Source organism: Trachurus japonicus, chromosome 21 (assembly GCF_045865225.1).
Source record: "Trachurus japonicus isolate A0001 chromosome 21, Traja_1.0".
Taxonomy (NCBI): domain Eukaryota; kingdom Metazoa; phylum Chordata; class Actinopteri; order Carangiformes; family Carangidae; genus Trachurus; species Trachurus japonicus.
Genome location: NC_140927.1, coordinates 1,454,757 through 1,475,956, shown reverse-complemented (window position 1 = coordinate 1,475,956; position 21,200 = coordinate 1,454,757). Strand labels below are relative to the sequence as shown.

The 21,200-nt window shown below is 41.9% G+C and overlaps 2 protein-coding genes across 23 annotated transcripts in view; one reads left to right on the top strand and one right to left on the bottom strand.

Moving 5' to 3' along the window:
- Nucleotides 1–21,200, top strand: part of tns1b (tensin 1b) — a 196,900-nt gene that overhangs the window by 86,955 nt on the left and 88,745 nt on the right. For 4 of the 22 annotated variants that reach the window (XM_085764469.1, XM_085764468.1, XM_085764464.1 and 1 more), the window contains exon 1: nucleotides 2,584–3,123. The exons of 17 other annotated variants lie outside the window; for them this stretch is intronic. In XM_085764469.1, the coding sequence (XP_085620595.1) occupies nucleotides 3,103–3,123 (21 nt within the window). In that variant the 5' untranslated portion in view covers nucleotides 2,584–3,102. Of the gene's footprint in view, nucleotides 1–2,501; nucleotides 3,124–21,200 lie in introns of those variants that run through there. One more of the 22 variants, XM_085764463.1, reaches the window with a different exon arrangement.
- The window catches only part of znf142 (zinc finger protein 142), a 211,709-nt gene that overhangs the window by 137,748 nt on the left and 52,761 nt on the right, over nucleotides 1–21,200 (bottom strand). The window lies entirely within an intron of this gene.

The window sequence follows — 21,200 nt, the reverse complement described above, 5'->3', positions numbered from 1 at the left end:
TATAACTACCTTCCATGTCATTACTTCAGAGCTACATCAAAGTCAGTGGCCGTTCTTTCCGTGTCGAAACATAATAGTTAATGTGCTAGAAATTTGTACCAAACATTCCTCGGTAATGTTCCTTTGTCTGCTACCGGATAACCGCTGACGAGGTCGTGGAGACGAATAAAAATGCTGTGAGAGCTACTGTTGTTCAGGGTTACCTGACTGTCTGGTAGCCACTAGCCACTAGACTTAAAGCAACACAATGTAAGATTGAGTACTCAACTGTCTGCTACCTGTGTCGTAAATAGGACTGTATGCTGTATCCCAGGAGAAGCACAGCCTACAGTACGTGAATTTGTTGACGGTCCCGCTGCCATTGTTGTTGCCGTTGCTGGTACCGGTACCATTGCCCTTGCCGGTGCCTAGGAAAGTGCGTTTTGTGTGTTGCTGGAGCTCTGGAAGGGAGGCTGGTCGGCCGTGTGGCGCTGTGTTCCTACCTGAACAGTAAAGTTATATACAGTACTGTAGTGCAGATGCAGTTGTTTTCGAGGTAAATTCATGCAAAACCGCTGATGCGCGTTCCCATCAGGGGCAATTTCTCGGCAAGCATCTGCATTTGCCTCGAAAACAACTCCATCTTGTAACGTTCTGTTATTATCTCATAGCGTGGTGAATGTGCAGGTCACAACTTGTCCACCAGAGCGTTTTGGAGTTGTTGGATTGTGTATTTGATGAGTTTGAAACCAAGAAATCCCATTAGCCTCCATAGTGTAGCTCTGAGCAGCTTGTGGCTCTGCTCCACCGTTCTAAAAATAGCTTGCACCGACAATTAAAGTTAACAAACCTACTCCTTAAACTATAGGGATTATGGCAATGGGCCAATTTGCCAACATGTTGAACTATCCCTTTAAGGTTGAAAAACTACATTGTGTTGCTTTAATGAACTGCTCTAATTGATATTCAAATATTAATAATACATGTCGCTGTTATCTATAATCTAATATATGATGTGAATGGTGGTGTTTGTAGTGATGAATCCACTGATGCTGCAGTTCTCCTCCACTCTGCTGGGGTTTCAGTAAATTGTTTGGGTTTCACGCTCTGTAATTTTACTGTTACTTCAGTCTCAGTGCTCTCATCACTGTCGCCTCCAGCAGCAGCAGCAGCTTGAAGCCTCGTGGAACCAAAGCTGGTTTCGTCACAACATTTCAGAGGCGTGCTGTGTCTCTGGTGAAGCAGGGGGCGACTGAAAGGACTCCACTTTTGCTTCTAAGGCAGGAGGACTATTTAAATCAGTGATGTCAGCTGGAAGGGTTCTTCCCGCTCCTTCGCTTACAGTACAGCAGCAATCACAGCTGAACACTCAGCGCAGGCATCCTTTGAGTAATAACATTTCAGCTAGACGACCATATTGTTGACTTTATGTTGTCATGCAACAGTGATACAGAGAGTTATACTCGGGCATGTCCATGGAGGTCACTCACTCATACATTTGTGTTTCGGTTTCCTATAAACTTGCGCGCCGTCGAAAAGCTGACAGGAATTGAATAGTCAACTTGCTTGTTAAGATTTAAAAAGTGTGGACGTCAGCTCCTCTGTGACGCCTCTGTGACCTACGGTTACCCAAAAGCCTTTGCTGTAAAGGTGTGAAGAACAATTCCAGCAGTAGTAAGAGATTGGTCGGTCATACAATGTACTGTAGCACTGCAGTGAATGCATCACAGTCACTTTAACCACAGGTAACATACGTTAATATGATTGATATAACAGTTGGCAGTATGAAAGGCATTTTGGGAAGTCACTAAACTCTAAACAAATGATATGACAAAGCAAAAATGTTTTGAACATATACAAAATGACCAAACAAATGTCTTATTAATTTCAATAATACAAGACACACAAAACATTGAATGAAGGCTCTGGTCCTCAACTGGCCTTCTGAGATGTACTTGTGGTTTACTCTGTTATTTACATATCATTCATATCTGTGTATTGAGACGGTTTATCTCCTGGTATCATCGTAACATGATGTAGCGGTGAGTTTGGGGATACAAGAGAGAGAGATAAGTATGTATCTCTTCACTGCTGTTGACACTGTTTGACTTTGGAATTGCCATGAAGTCAATGGATTCATTCATGGCACTTTCTCTCTCCCCGCAGCTGTAGAGAATGTGCATGTGCGTATGTGCATGTGTGTTAGAGAGAGAGAGAGAAAGTCAGAGAGAGGGAATGAGACTGAAGGCGGAGGTGGAGGTGGAGGTGGGGGTGGAGGGTTGGGGGGTTCACATTTAACCTGTAACTTGAGAAGCTGATAACAAGGAGAGAATGAAGAATTAGCTTGTGAGGAAGGAGTTTCTGTCTAGTGTGAATGAATGAGAAAAAAGGACAGTGAGACAGAGAAAGAAAAGAGCTGTGCTTTTGTTTCCAGCAGCTCATGTCCCCCCCCCCCCCACCACCACCCCCTGATCTCCCTGGGAAATTCACTTTGATATTTTTTCTCTTTTCTCATTACTCATGTGTCTCCCCATTTGGGAGGAGGGCGAAAATGGACTAGAACAAGAGGGAGGAGAAAAAAAAAAGCCAGGCAGGCGAAGGAGAAGAGGGAAATAGCTGTAGCCTGTGGCCAGACTTTGCCTGCTTATTCAGCGCTGAATGCTGCACTGCGCCGTTTCCAGTTGTGGGATGACTCTTTAGACATTTTTATGCTTGTTTTCTTGGAGCAGGAGTGAGAGAGGGAGAGACTAGCCAGACCTATTAGCTCGGAGCCTGAAAGACACACACACACCCACACACACACACACACACACACACACACCAACTCTCTCTCTCTCTCTCTCTCTCTCTCTCTCTCTTGCTTTATCTGACACACACATTTGTACACTCCTCCAGCTCCGCGCCGCTGCACCAAGGTAACAGTGAGTGGATTTTTAGCTATAGCCATCTGGTCGGAGCGCAGAGGAGGAAACCTCTCTGCTTCACAGAGAAGGGAGAGAGAAAGAAAAGGGAAAGGACGATGCAGCACTAGAGAGAGAGAGAAAACCCAAAGAGTAAGAGAGAGAGAGAGAGAGAGAACCGACATATACGCAACAAAACACAACACACGCTCGCCGACACAGGATGGCCACCGCAGTGTTTCAGGTAAGGAGTGTAGTTCTGGAGAGAGAGGTGGAGGTTGGTGGAAAGCTGCTGTCTGGTATTTGAGCTGTTGGCTGTCCCGACTCTTGGCTGTTCTGGGTTCTGTTTCACAGCAAACCCTCCGCATTGTGGATCTGCTTGAGTGGCAGGGAGAAGCAGAGAGATTTAAGTGTTCTCAGATGTTTTTTAAAGCATGTATGTGACCTGGCATAGGTGCTGCTGCTGCTGTGGTTGGTTTTACTGAATGTGAGCGTTTCATTTCCTGTTTTTTTTTTATTATTATTTTTCATATATCCATATGTATGTATATGCATGCATATATGCACACAGTAGATGATCAGTTTTCATCAAGGAGACAGAGAATGTATTAGTGTTTGCATGTTTGCAAGCGTTGCGCTGCTCCTGCTGCGTGTTCACTGGAGCTGCTGTGGATGACAGGAATGTGTGTACTTTAAGCGAGCATGTCAGGGAGAGAAATTAGAGTTTGTGTTTGTTGTATTAGTGTAGACTCTGTATGTGTTTGTGTAATATAAAGGGTTGCTTGTGTCTGTGTGTGGTCTCCTCGGCTTACCATGTTCTGTGGTTGATGGCCCATGGTCATAGCTGGAATGACAGTGGTGGTGTATGTGTCTTCTCTTCTCTTCTCTTCTCTTCTCTTCTCTTCTCTTCTCTTCTCTTCTCTTCTCTTCTCTTCTCTTCTCTTCTCTTCTCTTCTCTTCTCTTCTCTTCTCTTCTCTTCTCTTCTCAATTCAAACAGCTTTATTGGCATGAACAGAAATGTGTTGTTGCCAAAGCTTTTACAAAATATTTACATATGCATATTACAATACAATTCATATTTTGTACAGTACAATACAATTTTATACAATTACATATAAATCTATGCGTGATGTTGTAGTGAGTCCCTCAGGCTGTGGCAGGCAGATACATATTCAGCTGCCAGAGGAGCTGCTGTCCCTTCTCTTCTCTTCTCTTCTCTTCTCTTCTCTTCTCTTCTCTTCTCTTCTCTTCTCTTCTCTTCTCTTCTCTTCTCTTCTCTTCTCTTCTCTTCTCTTCTCTTCTCTCTCCTCTCCTCTCCTCTCCTCTCCTCTCCTCTCCATTCTTCCCTTCTGTCTGACCCAGATGGTCACACCATCAAAATCCATCAAAAGCATATTACCTTCAACATGTCAGAGTGTGCGTTTGTGTGTGTTCCACTGATCTCAGTGTCAGTGTGTGTGCAGCCATGAACTGCAGCCGCAGTGTTTCTCAACGGGACCTTGCGAAAGTTGTTGCCCAGAAAACATGGCCTTAGGCATGAGAAAGCTTGAGAGCACTCTGAGATTTTTTGGCACCTAGTCGAGCGAGTTACGATTGCCTCCAATTTGCTTCAAATTGGGTAGAACAAGAATGAGGGCATAGTGTGAAGACATAGAGCATATTCTTAAACAGATTTGTAAAGTAGCAGTGTGCGCTCACAGCTGTGTTTTCATCCATCAGCCCTGTCTGTCTGTCTATGTGCGACTTGTCTGGGATCTGAATAGATTTTCTTGTATTCCAGTTTTTGAGTAGGTAGTTCTTCCAGTGCCATATTATCCACTAGGGATTAAGGGTTAAACTGTGTGTGTCTGCTCAGACATGCCTCTAATCAATGTGCTAATATAGTGTAATTCAAGTGCAGGCAGAAGCAGGTCCCATTGGTTATGGCTGGAATTCACCAGCAGAAATTACACAACCATATTAAACTGTTGGGAAAGGGTGACCCCCACACACCTGCTGTGCATTTTGTTTGTACTCTGTCACCTCCAAGTTCCCATCATGTAGAGAGCGCTGAGCCAAAAGATTAGTAATAACACATGACCCACCGTATGGTCCGTAAAGCACAAGTGTTGCGAAAGCCCTTTATCACATATGTGCAATTAATTGATTAAGTGAAAGTGAAGTGTTTTACAGGATTACATCATGAATAATGCTACGAACATGCCCCCCCACCAACTGTGCTCTTTAAATTCTAAGCTGATGATGTGAATATTGACATCAGATTTGTTTTTAGTCGTATAAAGTGGGGCCCAGAGCTTGTTCTTGTTTGCCGTGTGACAGATTCCCCCTCTCCATACGCAGCCCTATCCCTGAAATTCCCCGGAAACATTCCTTGGCCAACGTAAATGTAACACGGCACTGTCCCGTCCGGGCAGCAGCATTACCCATGACTCCTGGTGGTGTGGGAACGGCGTACATCCACATCAGCCTGTGCCGGACTGGATTTCAGAGGAGACATTTTTCATCATTACTGTCTTGCTGGGGAGGCAGTCGTCCACTCAGCCCCCTGTCCCTCCTGTAGTCAGCTCATGATAGATGCCTTCACCACAGACACAATCAACCACATGCAGCCAGGACAGGCAACTGGGAAGTTTGGGAAGGTGTCTGTTGTGTGTGTGCCGTGTGTGTGTATTTGTGTGTGTTTCTGTGATTAGGGATAAGGCAGTGGTCCATGGACCATAAAAACCACCAGCATGAATTGTCATGCTCATCTGCTGATGTAATCCTTCCTTGTGTGTGTGCATGTGTGTGTGTCCTTGCAGACACAGCTTAACCTCTTGTTTAACTCTGCTCTGTGTTATTTAAACTCACACTTTTCCCAAATGATATTTAAAGGTCCCATATTTTACACTTTTATGTGAAGTGTTGGTCCAGAAGAAGACATATTTGTGGTTTTAAGAACCAAATACCACCTCAGTGTAGTTTTACAACCCTTCTCTCACAGAGGCTCTGAGCCTCTCTTCTGATTGGTCGACTGTATTTTTCAAATTATCTAGTAAAAATACAGCAGATTTCAAGTAAAACAGTAAGAGAACACCAACCTCCAGGTACAGGTGGGTTAAAGGAGAATTTCGGCCATTTTTGACCCCTAAATCGTTTTCCTGGTGATCATCACCAGCAAGTTTATTTTTGTAAAGAAATCATCACAACAAGGAAAAAGTGTTTGTTTCTGTGGCGGGGAGAGCAGGCGCTCTGCTATCGCTTAGTGATGTCTTTCCAGGATGTTTCAGTTTCAGAGTTAGGCTATCTGAGGTGAGTGACTACATGCAAAAACACAAAGTTTATACTGTTTATACTGTACACTATATGAGTTCAGTGGTGTGTCATAAGGATTCCAGTCATGTACCAAAGATATTTGATTGTTTTTTGAGTGTTTGTTGTGGTTGAAAGAATTGCCCCTATAGGTTACCGTTGTTGCTATCCCTAGCGCCGTCTAGCCATGGTGTAACTCCGGTTTGCCTGCATCAATTTTAGTTGCCATCTTTCACTGGGTGACCATCAGGACAACGATTTAGGGGTCAAAAATGGCCGAAATTCTCCTTTAAGATGAAAACCATGACATCACAAAGCTACAGGATGTCATGACAATTGATTTTAAGGCTTTGATACTTTGACAGTAGCCTATTGATATAGAATCTATACCTGATAGATGGATGGATGGATGGATGGATGGATGGATGGATGGATGGATGGATGGATGGATGGATGGATGGATGGATGGATGGATGGATGGATGGATGGATAGATAGATAGATAGATAGATAGATAGATAGATAGATAGATAGATAGATAGATAGATAGATAGATAGATAGATAGATAGATAGATAGATAGATAGATAGATAGATGAGTGAGACAGCATGGAACTGTTTCTTGATTCAAGGCCTGGTGGTAGAAGACCATATATCACTTCCTCGATGTTATTCTTAAGTACAATACAAAGTTTGCATATACAGTGTAGCCTAAATCAATAAATGGCACAATTCATCCTCTCTGTTGTAGGTAATACGTTCACAAAACGCTCTGCAGAACTTTAATGTGGGCACAGCAATTTATTTAATCCTTTTGTCCTCTGGACTCACTGTTGGCAGATACTGTCAACCTGCAATACATTAGCTACATAAATAATCTATAGCCGTACTGAGGCATCGTGCCGTACAGTTGGGCTTTTAGTATAATTAATAGCATCCAACGGGGGGTACAGTAAAAGCTTCACATTCTTCAAGGGCATCATATAATGTTTCACTTATGGCAGTTAGTTAGCAGGTCGTCTGGCGTGTATGAGAAACTGCTGTCATAGGCCCAGAGGAAGGCGTTTAAAGAGTGTATGAAGGAGCGTATCCGGAGACCAATGCTGCAGTTAAAAAATGAACAGTGGAACCCTTTATTTACTACTCAGAGGCTGCAATAACTCAGTATGGTCAGGCATGAAAAGGCCCACCAACCTGGAGCACATCACGTCCGCTCATCCACTCAGAACCGACGTAATGTTTTCTCGCTTTTATTGTTTGGTTTCACTTTGGTGCTACAGCTCAAGCTGATGTTTCATTTTGACCACAATTGTGCATCAAATCAGGGTTTTTTTGTTTTCCAGACACTTGAGGTCTCTTTGATTTGTTGCTTTCTGCTCAAGAAAGCCTCAACTCTAAATGAATCAACTTACCCACAATCCTTATTTCTCCCCTTTCTGGCCTTCAGTCATAACTGGTGCAGGCGCGCTCAGACAAAAGCTCTCTGCAGACCCTCACAGTCTAATACCCCTTAAATAGAGGAACTTCTTATAATACCCCTAAAAAGGGGATATTATAGTGAAACATTTAATGAGGGCTAATCTTTTAAATGACTCAATGCAATCAAGCTTGAGGCCTGGTATAATGGGCCTTTCTTAAAAAAGCCTTTGCAGTTTCAAAGTCAAGGAACATATTGAGAGAGGAGGAAAAAGTCCCTGTCTTTAACATGACTTTAAGTTGACTAATAGCTTTACATTTTGGAGCACCAAATAGCAATGTTCCTCATTTTGTGTAGCAACATAAAGATAGCTGCCCCAACCAATGGCTGCGCACGCTCTTATTATTGTACCATGCCATTTATTGTACCACTTATTGTAATGGCTGCAGCAGATGAGGCATTGTTGTGGGGGAGGTAGAAGTTGCAGACGTATACATATAATCAGCTTTTGATGCCATTAAGATACAAGACTTGGTGGAAAGGTGAATTCAAGTGCAGCCTTATTGTATCCGGATCAGATGGATATATCAATGCTTTTGGAGAGATGATCAAATACAATGACTTCTTTATCAGTCTGTTATCCAATAACAGAGAAGGTAGACAAGAGGTTGGCGGTTTTTTGGGTGGCAGCTGTCCAGTCTACTATACTGTGTTTGTATGTGTCTTTCATTTTTAGCATGCTAATATATTGGTATGACTGCACTTCTTGATTATATTAATATTTTTGTCTTCATTCGGATAAAGCAGAGAGACATCACCCACGATAGTGATAGTTTGGAAGCCCAATCTAAATCCACCCTATCTAAATGCTTGCATGATTTAATTATAGCCTTGACATTGCACATTTTTCTATCATTGAATTTAATAATAGTAAATTGTTTTCCTGTTTCATTATCACCCTTTCCAAACTACCAAGTGGAGCTGAGCCCTTGTACCAGGTAGTGATTTTTTTTCTCTTTTCTTTCTTTCAAGTATTTATAGCCATCCGTTAGATCTGGACGGTAAAAATGAAATATTTTCTGCTGTGGTATTTGTTGCTTCCAGGAAGATCTGGACACAGATGAGGGTGGGGGTATAATTTGTGCTGGAATTTGTGTGAAAAAAAGCAAAAAAAGAATTACTGCTCATAAAAATATCCCTCCTAAAAAATATACCAACTGAAGAGTGTCTCCATCTTTAGATCAGAATTTCAGGGCAAAGTAGTGTGTGAAAAATGAAAATATTGTTAATTCACCGAAACGGTAGTTTGTTTCCATATGACCGAGCATCCATGCGAACACTATGTGAAGTATGTGCCCTGTGTGTGTGTGTGTGTGTGTGTGTGTGTGTGTGTGCCAGCCGTTGACTGGTAGGGTTGAGAGGTTGTTTTCCTTTTTTTTTCTCTTTCTTATCAAGCCTTCATGTCTCTCAGAGGAATGTTTATAGAAAGCAGACCTGTTTCCTCGGTTGTGCCAGGAGCCCTTCGTATTGTTGTTTGCTTTTCATGGCTGATTGATGGGGAAGGGGGTTTGGTCTCGAACAGAAACACAGGAAACATCGGTGCCAGGTTCCTGGATCTTTCCAAGCAGCTCAGACTCAGAGGCCGGTGTGCTAAAAGATGGGGACACATTTGTCTGGACCCTGAACTGCACACATGCATACATGTATGTGTTCTTTTTCTCTCTTTCACCCTTTTGTCTCACTTTAAAAGGTTCTTCATCTGCTTCATTTTCCTAACCTCTCTGTGGTTAACGGTTGGCAGTCTGAGAGGAGCACATTCATTGTTTGTATAAATTGTGTTATTGTGTTATTGACTTTTTTCATCTGTGTAAATGTAAAGTCCATGCCAGGTTTCCCCAGCTCGTTCATGACCTGCTATTGGCAGTTTTGCTTTTGCCTTTGTTGACATATTATTAATATTCATTATAGTAATATTTGCACTGGAAACACAGCACAGCAGTGATTAATGGGTGATTTAGAGAATGGGGTTATTCAGAACTGTGACTGGATCAATATTCAGATGCATATTGAAGGATTGTGTACAAAACAATATGGATATGGATTTAACCTTTCTCTATGTCACCATTTCTCATCCTCAACTATTGATAAACACATTAAGAAGAACAGCTGCGTCAAAAATGGAGAAACAAGAGACTTGATGGGATTAAGAGAAGAAATCCAGACCTGCTCATCTGACTTTCAAGTTATCATCTTAACAGCTGATCTTGTTGTTGTGTGCTTAACGCCTGCATGGTCGACTCATGTCGGAGGTTCGTCTCAACTTGTTTTATTTTCCTGAGACATTCTCACTCCTCACGCAAAGTTATTAAAGTTATTAAAATATGTGCTCATGCAGAATAAACATCTAAACAGACAGTCTCCAATCTGAGACAGAAAATTCTTTATTTTGGAATTTAGTCGATTGACTTTCACTTAAATTGCACATGAGCATCGTATCGCTCCATCTGCTGAGGATGACCATGCAATATCAATTGAAAGCTCCAGACGTTGAGGTGAACAACTACATCCCATTTTCTTTTATCTGTTCTCAATAGACCAGCACGCCTCAAAATAACAGTGATGTACGATTATGGTCAAGACTGTGGTAAATCCTGCACTGCACCATAGTAAATATTAGTGCGCGGTCGCCACAATAACTGTAATAACTACAATATGATATTATGTGGTTATATCCATGTGTATTTAAGGCTAGAGCGAAAGACATACATCAAGACCTCCAGTAATTCTTTGGGACTAGCTCCTAATCTGTCAGTCAGACCAGTAGTTTCAAGAAAGAAGAACCCTTCAGTCAAAAATGTCTTCTGCTTGTTGTCGCTCATATGTTTGAGGTTCAGAAAAGAATAGACTAGAATTTTACTTATCCCAGAGGGCAATTTATTACATGTAATATTCATTCGTTCAACACATTCATTAATTAGTTAAAAGTCAAGTTAAAAGTCATACGCCAGCCAGGAACAGCATACATGATCAACCATGTCATACTATAATGAATAAATAGTTAAAGAAGTAAGTAGTAAGTAAAATGAAGCAGTCATCAAGAAAACATGATATCATAGATTAAAAAAGAAGAAGAAAGGTTTTCTCTCAAACAGTTGCTGCCCAGGTTTAAGAACCTAATGGCACAAGGGATAAAAGACTTGGAGAGGCAGTTTGTTCTGCTAAAGGTACATTGCAACATCGACCTGAAGGCATTGTAAAGAACTGGCTGTGATTTGGCTGGGCAAGGATGACCTTGGCCTTTTGGAGTAGCTACCACAGTGACCCGCAGGTCCCTTTCCTGGGTTCCAATAGTCATTCTGACCCACAGCGTTAAGACTTTTCTTGTCGTTCACAGACATACAGTACCACCAAACCAACAAATGAATAAGAAGGTTAAAAGACTCTCTGAATGACCTGTAAAAGTTGCACAATAGGAGCACTAACATGGAAGGTCGTTTAGCTTCCTTAGCAACTACATCCTCTGTTGTGTTGACATCAAATCTCAGTGAGTCAAATGTTGTTCCCAAGTACTTCTAAGTGTCAACAATCTCAGCTTCCTGTTGGTTATGTACGATGCTGTGTTTAAGTTTGCCCTTAGCCTGTCTAAAACCACTGTGGAGAATGATGTACCTGCAGAGTTTGACAATAGGAAGCTGTTTTCACAGTCGTCTGCAGGTTTCCCTGTGCTCACCTTAAATCTGAATTGTAAACGTGCTGTACAAATAGGATTTTATGTGATTCCACTCAGTTTGGAGCCAGTTATGGTGCAATAAGCAACTTGCACAAGTGTGATGTGGAAACTCGGACTTCCCATGAAGCAGAAGGACATCTTTTACCCAGCTGTTACAAATGAAATTACAGTTCATAAGCAAACCATGCAAATGCTAAATTGGAATGAAAACTATAAAACTCCTACAAAGTGCAGTGCTGTTGTCTCATACAGTACAGTAATCCCTACAGCCCGCTGGCTACTCAGTGCTTTCATGTGCGAAAGTCAAGACATGGAACATTTGTAAATATTAGTGTCCACTGGCTTGTGAGGCGTTCAGGGGACTTGTGTGAATTCAGAGTCTAGGAAGGCAGCGTTAGATGTAATTTTTACATATTTCTAATGATTAAGAACAGTATGTTTAAGTGCAGAACGTCTCATATGTCTTGAGGGGATCTTTAACTGTTTCCCCTCATCTACTCCACCTCTTTTGGCTCACACTCATGCCTACAACCCTTTTCCGTTCATGTATAAGTCCCTCCTGTGTGACTGTTCAGTTGATCCGTGTGCACGTCTTTACACTGGTTCCTGTGAGAGAGCAGCTGTCCAATGACATCATGTGGAAAAATGTTTTCATACGAATATTGTCACTAAGATACAAAACGAGAAGAAGCCCAGAGCCAAGTTTTCACTTCTGACAGAGGCTGAAGTTCCTCGAGGCTATAAGCGAGACAAAACACCTTGTTTTCCCTCCACTGTACTGTTACTGTGTGTGCACAGAGATGAAATTGGTATTGATCTTTACATCTGATTCTGGGTTAGACTGCAAACAAGCACTTTTCCCAAAGTGTCAAAGCATTGCTTCAGGACTGTATGTCTGGGATTTGGATTGGCAGGGGGAAAAAAACAACATTGAATTGCTTCCCATCAAAAATAAAAGTGAAGGTAACAGTCCTGTCTGACTGGAAGCAGGGGACTTTCACTATAGATGCCAGAGGACAGAGGACACCCCGCCACCTCCCTCTGTCCCAACACTGGTTCCTCATGGCTGCCTTCCTCTCTTGCCCACTCCCTCCCTCCTCGTTCTCCACCACTTGGCTCTTTGCCAGACAGCAAGAGCCATGATAAATGTGTAAATCAGCGTGCTGGTAAATACCGGCTCTTGGCTGAAAGAGCCTGGGAAGGGAACGTGACCCCCGCTGTAACTCTGGAACAAAAGAAACAAGCCGTAGCTTCTCCCCTCTCCACGCCGTCAGTCCCGTCCAACAAAGACGTGGGTGAGAATGAACAGGCGCTCCGCTCGGCTGAAGGCCGCTTTGAGTCCCGGCCGTGGAGAAGAAACATGGCAGGGACATACGGCGTCGGCTGGATCCCTCGGGAGTCCAAGTTGTTTATATATAGGCAGACATTATACACTCATTCTTATGGTGTTTATCCTTATCCTTATTTGATCCGTCACAGATTTCTCTCTGTTTGGTTATTTGCTCCTGCAGTGACAGTGATCTTAATCTTTATCAAGTGTAAACACATGCAGACTTGTTCCATGATGCTTCACTTTACTGCACTTTATACACATATAGTACTTTATAGGAATATACTTTACATACCGTACTGTACATACTTGTAGTATGGTACAGTGGGGCTGCTAGTGCTACTAACAATTATTTTCACAAAACATCTCTTATTATTTTTAGTTTAGAATATATAATGTCTAACATGCATTCAAAATTTGGTCCAATTTTGTATCAAGGTAGATGCCATTGTCTGTTTTTTGATTATAGATCAGCTAGATTCTTTATTAATACGATGAAAGTATCAAAGCCTCAATATATTGTAGAAGTTCATTATGTCCGAATGTAGTATTTAGTTTTCCTTTCTTTTTCAAGACAAGAAGTTGTTTGTCATACCTTGTTTGTTAACAGTTTTGTCGTGTTCTTCCGTCTGACATCACGGTGACGGTCCTGAAGAAGGCGGAAGAACAAGAACACGCTGAAACTGTTAACAAACAAGGTATGAGAAACAACTTCTTGTCTTGAAAAAGAAAGGAAAACTAAATATCAAAGTCTCAGTTCACAGATAAATAGACAGCCTGTTTTCAGAAAACTAGCTGCAGGATCTGTAACTTTGTGATGTCACAACAAAGCTGTCACCTTGCCCCAAGCACCACCCACCTGAATCCACCATCCAAACTTGCAGGATCTGTTCTTTTAATCCCGTAAAATTGTCTTTATTCTTTTATTAGATCTCGTAGAAAACAGCCGACCAATCAGAAGAGAGGCTCAGAGCCTCCTCTCTTGTGATTGGCTCATTGACCTGTTATTAGACCTCAGAGAGAGGCCAGAGAGAAGAGATGTAAAACTACTCTGAAGTGGTTTTTGGTTTTTAAAAACCACAAATATAGCTTTTATGGACCATCACACAGGGACAGTGTAAATTATGGGAACTGTATTGTTGCCATCGTAACGTTTCTATCATAAAACACAGAGAAGCAGAGAAGAGCAGCACATGCATTAGCTCAGAACAGTGAATGTTCAGTGTTTTTACTCAGTGAATTTAAAGTTTAATTGATTAACTTTTTTGTCAATTGATGAAGCATGATCAACTTCTAGTACCATTTCAGCATCAGAATCATATACAATAACACTTCACGATGACGAGACAAGGTGAAAACAAGAGAGAATCAAAACACAAAGCACATGTGTTCCATTCCTGAAGTTTTTCTTTCGCTATGAGACATCAATCAGAGCGCAGAGACGCTCCGGCGGGTACATGTCCTGCTGTCCAATCAGCTCAATAAATCTATGATTTTCCACAACTTTCGCCTGGAGAAAAACAGAAGCTGTAGACAGACAGAAGACTTGGATTTAGTGAAGCATCAGGAAACAAGGTAGAGAAAACAAAATGAGCGTAGAACAGTTAATAATCATTCAGTACATATACATTCAGTACATACATCAAATTTGCAGTAAATCATTGATTATAGATGGAGAAGCAGATGTGATAGGGCATGGGCACTTGGACTTAAGCTATCCCATCATTCCTTTCTGCTTTGATAATATCCCAATAAGTCCATACGGACCGGCACTCTGGCACACTCCACCATCACAGCCGCAGAAAGCCTTCTGTTACTGGTTATGCCTCACAAATTGAATTTGCACACTGAATAGTTCTGCTGGGATGTGCCTGATGCAAAGATCTGGATAAACATGAAAGCATTCAGGGAAGCTGTCTGTTAATATGCCAGTGCAGAGGGCTGGGGAAAGTTTTTTTTTTTTTTTCATTTCTTACCAACAATACAAGGCCCCATGTTCTTTTCCACAAGCAACCCTGCATTACAATCATTTCAGTGCTTGGAGTAAAGCAGGAATGCACTTTTTTCTACCATGATTTATCGCTCTGCTGTCTGTTTTCCTACATTAGCTTTGAGATTTATGGACATGAGCATAGCAGAGTTTTTACTGTAGCTTTGTTTACCCAAATAATGGCTCAATTCATCATTTATTTAAGGCCCCGCACCGGTCACGTCATTAGCGAGGATTATTAACATATTCAAACCCAGGAGGCTGACACTGGTTATATAACGTGACTGTCTGGAGTGTGTCAGTAGCAGGAAGCAGACCGCATGTGAACGCTGTCCTACAAGCCAGAGACGTCTGACATGGACTTTTGTCTGTAGGAAATGGGCCCTTGTTTAATGCTGTTAACACAGGCATGTACGGAATGCAACAACACAATTATCCTTTATTATATTACACTCATTTGAATACTCCCGATAGCATCAACACACACTCTGGCCAGGCCTCCTCCCCACGCACGGCAAAGCATGGACAAAGGCTTTGTGTAGGTTTTCATCGAAATTCAAATGTGACTCACTGGCCATATTGTGTCCATTGTATCCAATGGTTATATAGGTTGTTTCAATACTTGATTCAGATGTAAAAGGAATGTTTATGTTCAGAAGCCAGAGGTTTGTTCTGATCTTATCTTGTAGTCGCTTGGGAATACTCCTCCATGAGCATCAAAGGTCACATATTGTATAAAGGTAGATTTACATATTTATTTTTTTTGTGCTTAAAACCACAAAATATCTTCTTATGGATCAACACTTTAAATATAACATAGGAAAAAATGTAGAATATGAGAACTTAGAGAACACAGACTTAGTTTTGGTCACATTTTATTGAAAACCACAGATATAAATCTTATCGTGTCTCTAGGAAAAAATCAGGGAGGCACATAAATCAGAGTGATTCATCCTTTGCTGACCAAGAATGTCAGCCTCAGATTTAAAGGGATAGTTCAAAATTTTGGCAAATTGGCCCATTGCCATAATCCCTATAGTTTTAGGAGTAGGTTCATCACCTGTAATTGTCGGTGCAAGCTATTTTTAGAACGGCGGAGCAGAGCCGTGAGCTGCTCAGAGCTATGCTACGAAGGCTAGTGGAATTTCTCAGTTTCCCTCATCAAACTCATCAAATACACAATCCAACAACTCCAAAACGCTCTGGTGGACAAGTTGTGACCTGCACATTCACCACGCTATGAGATAATAACGGAACATTATGTGACAGAGTTGTTTTCAAGGCAAATGCAGAGACTGCTTGCCGAAAAACTGTGCAGGTCACAACAGAGCATTTTGGAATTGTTGTATAGTTGTTGGATGGTAGCTCTGAGCTGCTTGCGGCTCTGCTCCACCTTTCTAAAAATAGCTTGCACCAAAAATTAAAGGTAACGAACCTACTCCTATAAGGATTATGGCAATGGGCCAATTTGCCAAAATGTTGAACTATCACTTTATTGCCTATCAATCTAACAGTTGCAGATTTAAAACACAATGCCATCCCTAAAGTAGCATTGCTAGCATGGCCAAAAACCATGAACTAACTCACTTCTATTTAAAGGTCCCTCAAAACCTTCTTACCTATCCCCATTTAGAATTTCCAGATCACCCTACATTTTTTTGTCCAGAGGATTTTTCACACAGTGGTTTCCCTCTGCTTGACCTGTGGTTAGCCCACTGCTAAGTGCTCACCTGCAGTCTGCCTTTGGATAAATATTCCCTGCGGTTTCTGGGAGATCCTGGCTGTGACTGCTTTACCAGACTGCATACGGTGCAAAGTTCCACTCCAGCATCAGCAGCCACTTAACATGAGGCAGAATGTGAGCCACTCTGATGTGGGCACTACCTCCCCTCTCAACCTGACCATTACATCAGAGGTTTTATTGCACTGGCGACATGGGCCATCTTGTCATTGATGTCGATGTCTCTAACATGAATTAACTCTGTTCAGCAGTCAGCACAAATGAAAAGTATGACTTTCATTAAACATGAGATTGAGCTAAATGTCAGATGCCATAGTCTTTTTAATGTTTGAAGACTTATTCATGAAGCATTCTCTTTGTCCTTTGTTTTGCCCTCTCATCCTCTGGCACAGTGTCCCCAAAGATGATGCATTACATTTCCTTCCATTCCTAACAATGTATCAGACCTAATAACGGTTTAGTCTGATGGTCAAAGCAGCATTCACTGTGAACCTGGTGAAAATAATACTGTGGCAAGGCGCCTCTGGGGTACAAGGCACAACTAGAAGATGAATGATGATCCCAGAAGTGCAGTAAAGTAGTTCCTGATCACTGTAGAAAGCACTACGCACAAGAGTAACATCAATTTAAATCAGTGTTTTAACGTATATTCTGTGTTTGGTTGCATGTTTTTAATTATGAATGTCTCAATTCTGTAATGAGCTGTGGCAAAATTAGATCAAGGAGAAATGTTTTGTCAGGTTTTCTTGGTCGCCCCGCTCCACCAGCACTGTGCTCTCATTAAGATAGATGTGGCAGCATGTGCTTCATGTGGACACTCCTCCAACAATAGTAACATCTTCCATGGGAAGATGACTAAGTGTCTATTTTTGCAGCTCTGTGCTGCACAGTTGCAAAAAGCCACACATAACAACTCTAATAACTTAATCACAAGAGCATAATAAAAACATTATGCAAAATGGACTGAAAACAATTGAATAGAGGTAGGAGAACAATATTTATGGATTAAACAAATAAAAGATACATCAAACATTATTTAAGGCAGAAACAAAGGGGTGTGTTTTAAGAAGAGGTGTTTTAAAAATTGATGAGTCAGAGCACTGTTTTTCAGTTGGAGACAGTCTTAGAGTGTCGGGGCTCTGACAGTAAATGCCTGGTCACCCTCAGTCAAAAACTTTAACCGTGGTTTGACCAGCAGGCCTTTGTCATCTTTGTCCTTGAGCAGCTCCTTTAGAAAGACAAAAGGTCCAATAATTCTTAAAGCCTTAGAGCTGCTCTGTTTCCCCAGCCTCTTACTGTGCCTTTCTAAACCTTCATGAGACTGAAGAAAGCTCTCAGGACTAACGTCAGCATCTAATGTTGACTAGTTCACCTGTCAACTAGAAATGTTTTAGCAGCAATTAAACTATTATGTCTCATACAAAGGCTGAGCAGAGCTGTGATCACAGTAACATGGTGTCGTCAAACCACAGGTACTAACAAGAATGATTCAGGTGTCCCGCCCACACAGACACATTAAACCTAATAACAGAGTAAGGAAGGTTTCAATCAATCTGTGACTGGACATGCCCACAGATTCTATCTGATCAGGTGGGATAACTGAGAACACCTGCGTGGGTGGACCATGAGGCATGAAGATGCTTTGGAGGCAGAAAGGAAAACAATGTAAATCTGCCATGTTTTCTTCTTTTTATGTCTACAGTATTTTCTCAATTTGCCATAAATCAGAATATATACAATGGATAGCTTCCGCATACTGGATATTAGGGGTGTACAGCCAGTGCACTTTTTGTATTCGAGTTCGGATTAGGCCTTTTAAAAAATACTTTGGATTCGTTATTCGTATTTGGGAAGAAATCGGAAGTGGGCGCACCAGAGACTTCCGCCGAGCTAGCCGACTAACCTCCGCTTTAGCTCTTGGCTAACTAAAACGGGAAATCCTGGGGCTCTTCTAGACTTTCCAAACGTAATCGGACTGAACTGATCAAATTCTGGTAGTGAAACAAGTATCCACCATTTTTATAGCCGCTTCTTTTCCCATTCAGGTGCATTAGCACCAACTACTGTGTTGGAGTGTGAACCAGAGTCCCCTGGTTATGTGCTGTTGCTCCTCTGTGATAACGTAAGGGACTGTCTTCACCAAAACCAAACTGTGGCAGTGAATCGTGCATGGATGTGATTGGCTCAAAACACACACCAATGTTTTTTTGTTCCGTTTTGTTTTAATCTCTTGTAGTTGGCTCAAAATCATGCTCAAAACACGCATCCAAACGTTTATTTTTCTTTAGATAAAAGCTCCCGAATAATGAGGAGAAACTTCGGACAGAAAAACTATTCTGGATCAAAGTATTATTTGCGTATTTCTGAATAATGTATTCGGGTTCTGGATATGTGTGTATAGAAACGTACTCAGTGAATCCAGATTAAGGGTGGTCTGGCTCTAAGGAGCTCATAGGCGGTGTCAGGTGCAACACTCAGCAGGCCTGAGGGGTCCGAGGATGAAGACAGTCACCCGAAGGAGCTGGACCTGTGAGTGACGTTGATGGTGGAGCGGGTGATGGGGAGGGAGGTTGGAATAACTTGTAACGGAGGAGATCTGAGCCAGATGGAGATACTGTATCCTGTCAACTCCTGACACTCACCACCACCACCACGCCAGACGTAAATTCTAGAAAACAGAGACGCATTCCTCCAAGATGGCATCATTCAAGTCGGCCGCTGATACGTAGGGTAACTGTGATGGACAACAGTCACAGAGGGACATTACAGTACGTCCCCTTGAAATGTAAAAAAAGATTCTTCCTTTGGCTTCATATTTACCACTAATGTGTGTTAGATATTTCCAAGCTGCATCACCCAACTATGTCCACCCTTGTGGGATTTGTATTTAGCGTGTGAGGATAACATCAGCTCTTGCATCGAGAATGTGTTTGGCATCGTTAGGCCCTGACTTTTCATATCAGTCCATCAGCTGCTTCTGCTGCTATAGGAGCCTGAAACATCTAATCTCCTAACGGTCATTTCCTGTTTAGAGTCAACATCCCTGAATTTTAGGTGAGGTAACAGCTATAAAAAGAGACCGAGTGACTTTAATGACTCACATCCTCAACATTGTGAATCTAATCAGCCGTTCTCACACCGCAGTGGCAGTCATCCAGTGGCACATTTAGTTTGGTTAGCATCCACTAGCGGTGGTCGGTTAGCAAGACGCTACAGCACTAATTCTGCTCTGTAGGAACCTTTTAAAAAGAAGCTCAACAAAAACAGTTACTACATCAGCAAGAGGTTGATCTGTTTCCATGTTTGCACGTCTTTAGATAGAGTTCAGTTGATTAATGCGACGACTGGTTGGTTGCTCACACTCTGATTTCAGTCCATTAACTCTCCGGTTTAGACTTTTACTCGATCTTTGTGGGCAGACTTGGAATGCACCGCCTTCAACAGTAACACAAAGCAGACTTCGACAGAGCAGCAGGCTTGTGTTCTTGCTATGACACAATTAGTTGTGGATAAGGTGAGTGGCAGGGCAGCAGCAAAGATGAAAGGTGCTTTCAGAGGTCAACAGCTGTGATAACCCCCCGGGGTGTAATCTCTCAAAGCTAAAAGAGACACAGACCTGTCGTAGTTAATAAAATAACACAAGGATGAAGGACATGAAGCGGTCAAAAGCCGACTGGAATCAGTCCTGTCTGTTCGTTAATCTGCAAATGAGATTGCGGTGTTATGGGGGCAAACTGGTGAAAATTAAGTTTGCAGGGTGTTTTCCTGTGTTTGCCTTCAGAGAAAATGATGGCGACAGAGGCACAGAGAGACGGAATACAGACACGGACAGGAAGGAAACATCAGTGGTGACATCCTGTTTGCATTCACCCACCATCAAGTGGTCATCTTTTCTCCGGGAGCACTTCATTTCAGTCTTCTGTTGGGAGGCCATTATCATTATGCTCATGCTCTTCCTGTTTATCAGCCTCATGTTCTTGCTGCAACCACATGAAATGATTATGGAAACTGTTGGTTATCGGATTAGCGCAGGCACTTGACAAATCATGAGTTCTGTTGGAGCGATCCCACTACTGACTGAGCGACCGCAGCTGCTTCTTCGGCCGACTTAAGGGTTCTGGTTTGAGAGATGAACATTGAGCTTTTCGGTCTGTTTATTGCCGTGCTAATACTCCGTCATCACGCCATCGATTTAATTTAATAGCATTGTTGAGTTCTGTTGTCAGTATTGTAGTGGTTGTGTTTAACCAGTGCCAGAGATTCATACAGTGTGTCTTTTCTGATGAAGTGTGTTCGCTAAGAACGCTATAAAGCTGCAGTGACAGATTTTCAGTCACTTGGGGGCAGCATCACAAACTGTTGTAAACACAACATTGACATATTGTTTATGTCTTAAATGGCTCACTCACTAAAACCTCCATTTTCACTGCCCATGGAGTCCAATAGAGGACCATATAGTGAGCTCATCAGTTAGATGGAAAAACACTTTCACTCAGTACTTGGCCAATTTTTCAGGGCTAGCTCAATGTATTGGGTTACTAACCAAGCAATGTATTACTTCGTTAGTGACCCTTGATTGATTGGACATTGCTTTTCATGATGCATTCTGGGATACTATGAGTTTTCTCTATGGGGTTTCATAATTGTCTGTGTACATTTGGACAGCACTACATACAGTAATAGTGAACCCATTATTCTGTATGGTGTATTGTGCAAATTGTTGAACTGTATTTAGTGAGTTAACATTAAATGATCCTTTAATTAAAATACTGGTTATATATAGCCAGTGGCTCTCAGAGTTTATTAAAGTGTGGTGCAAGACA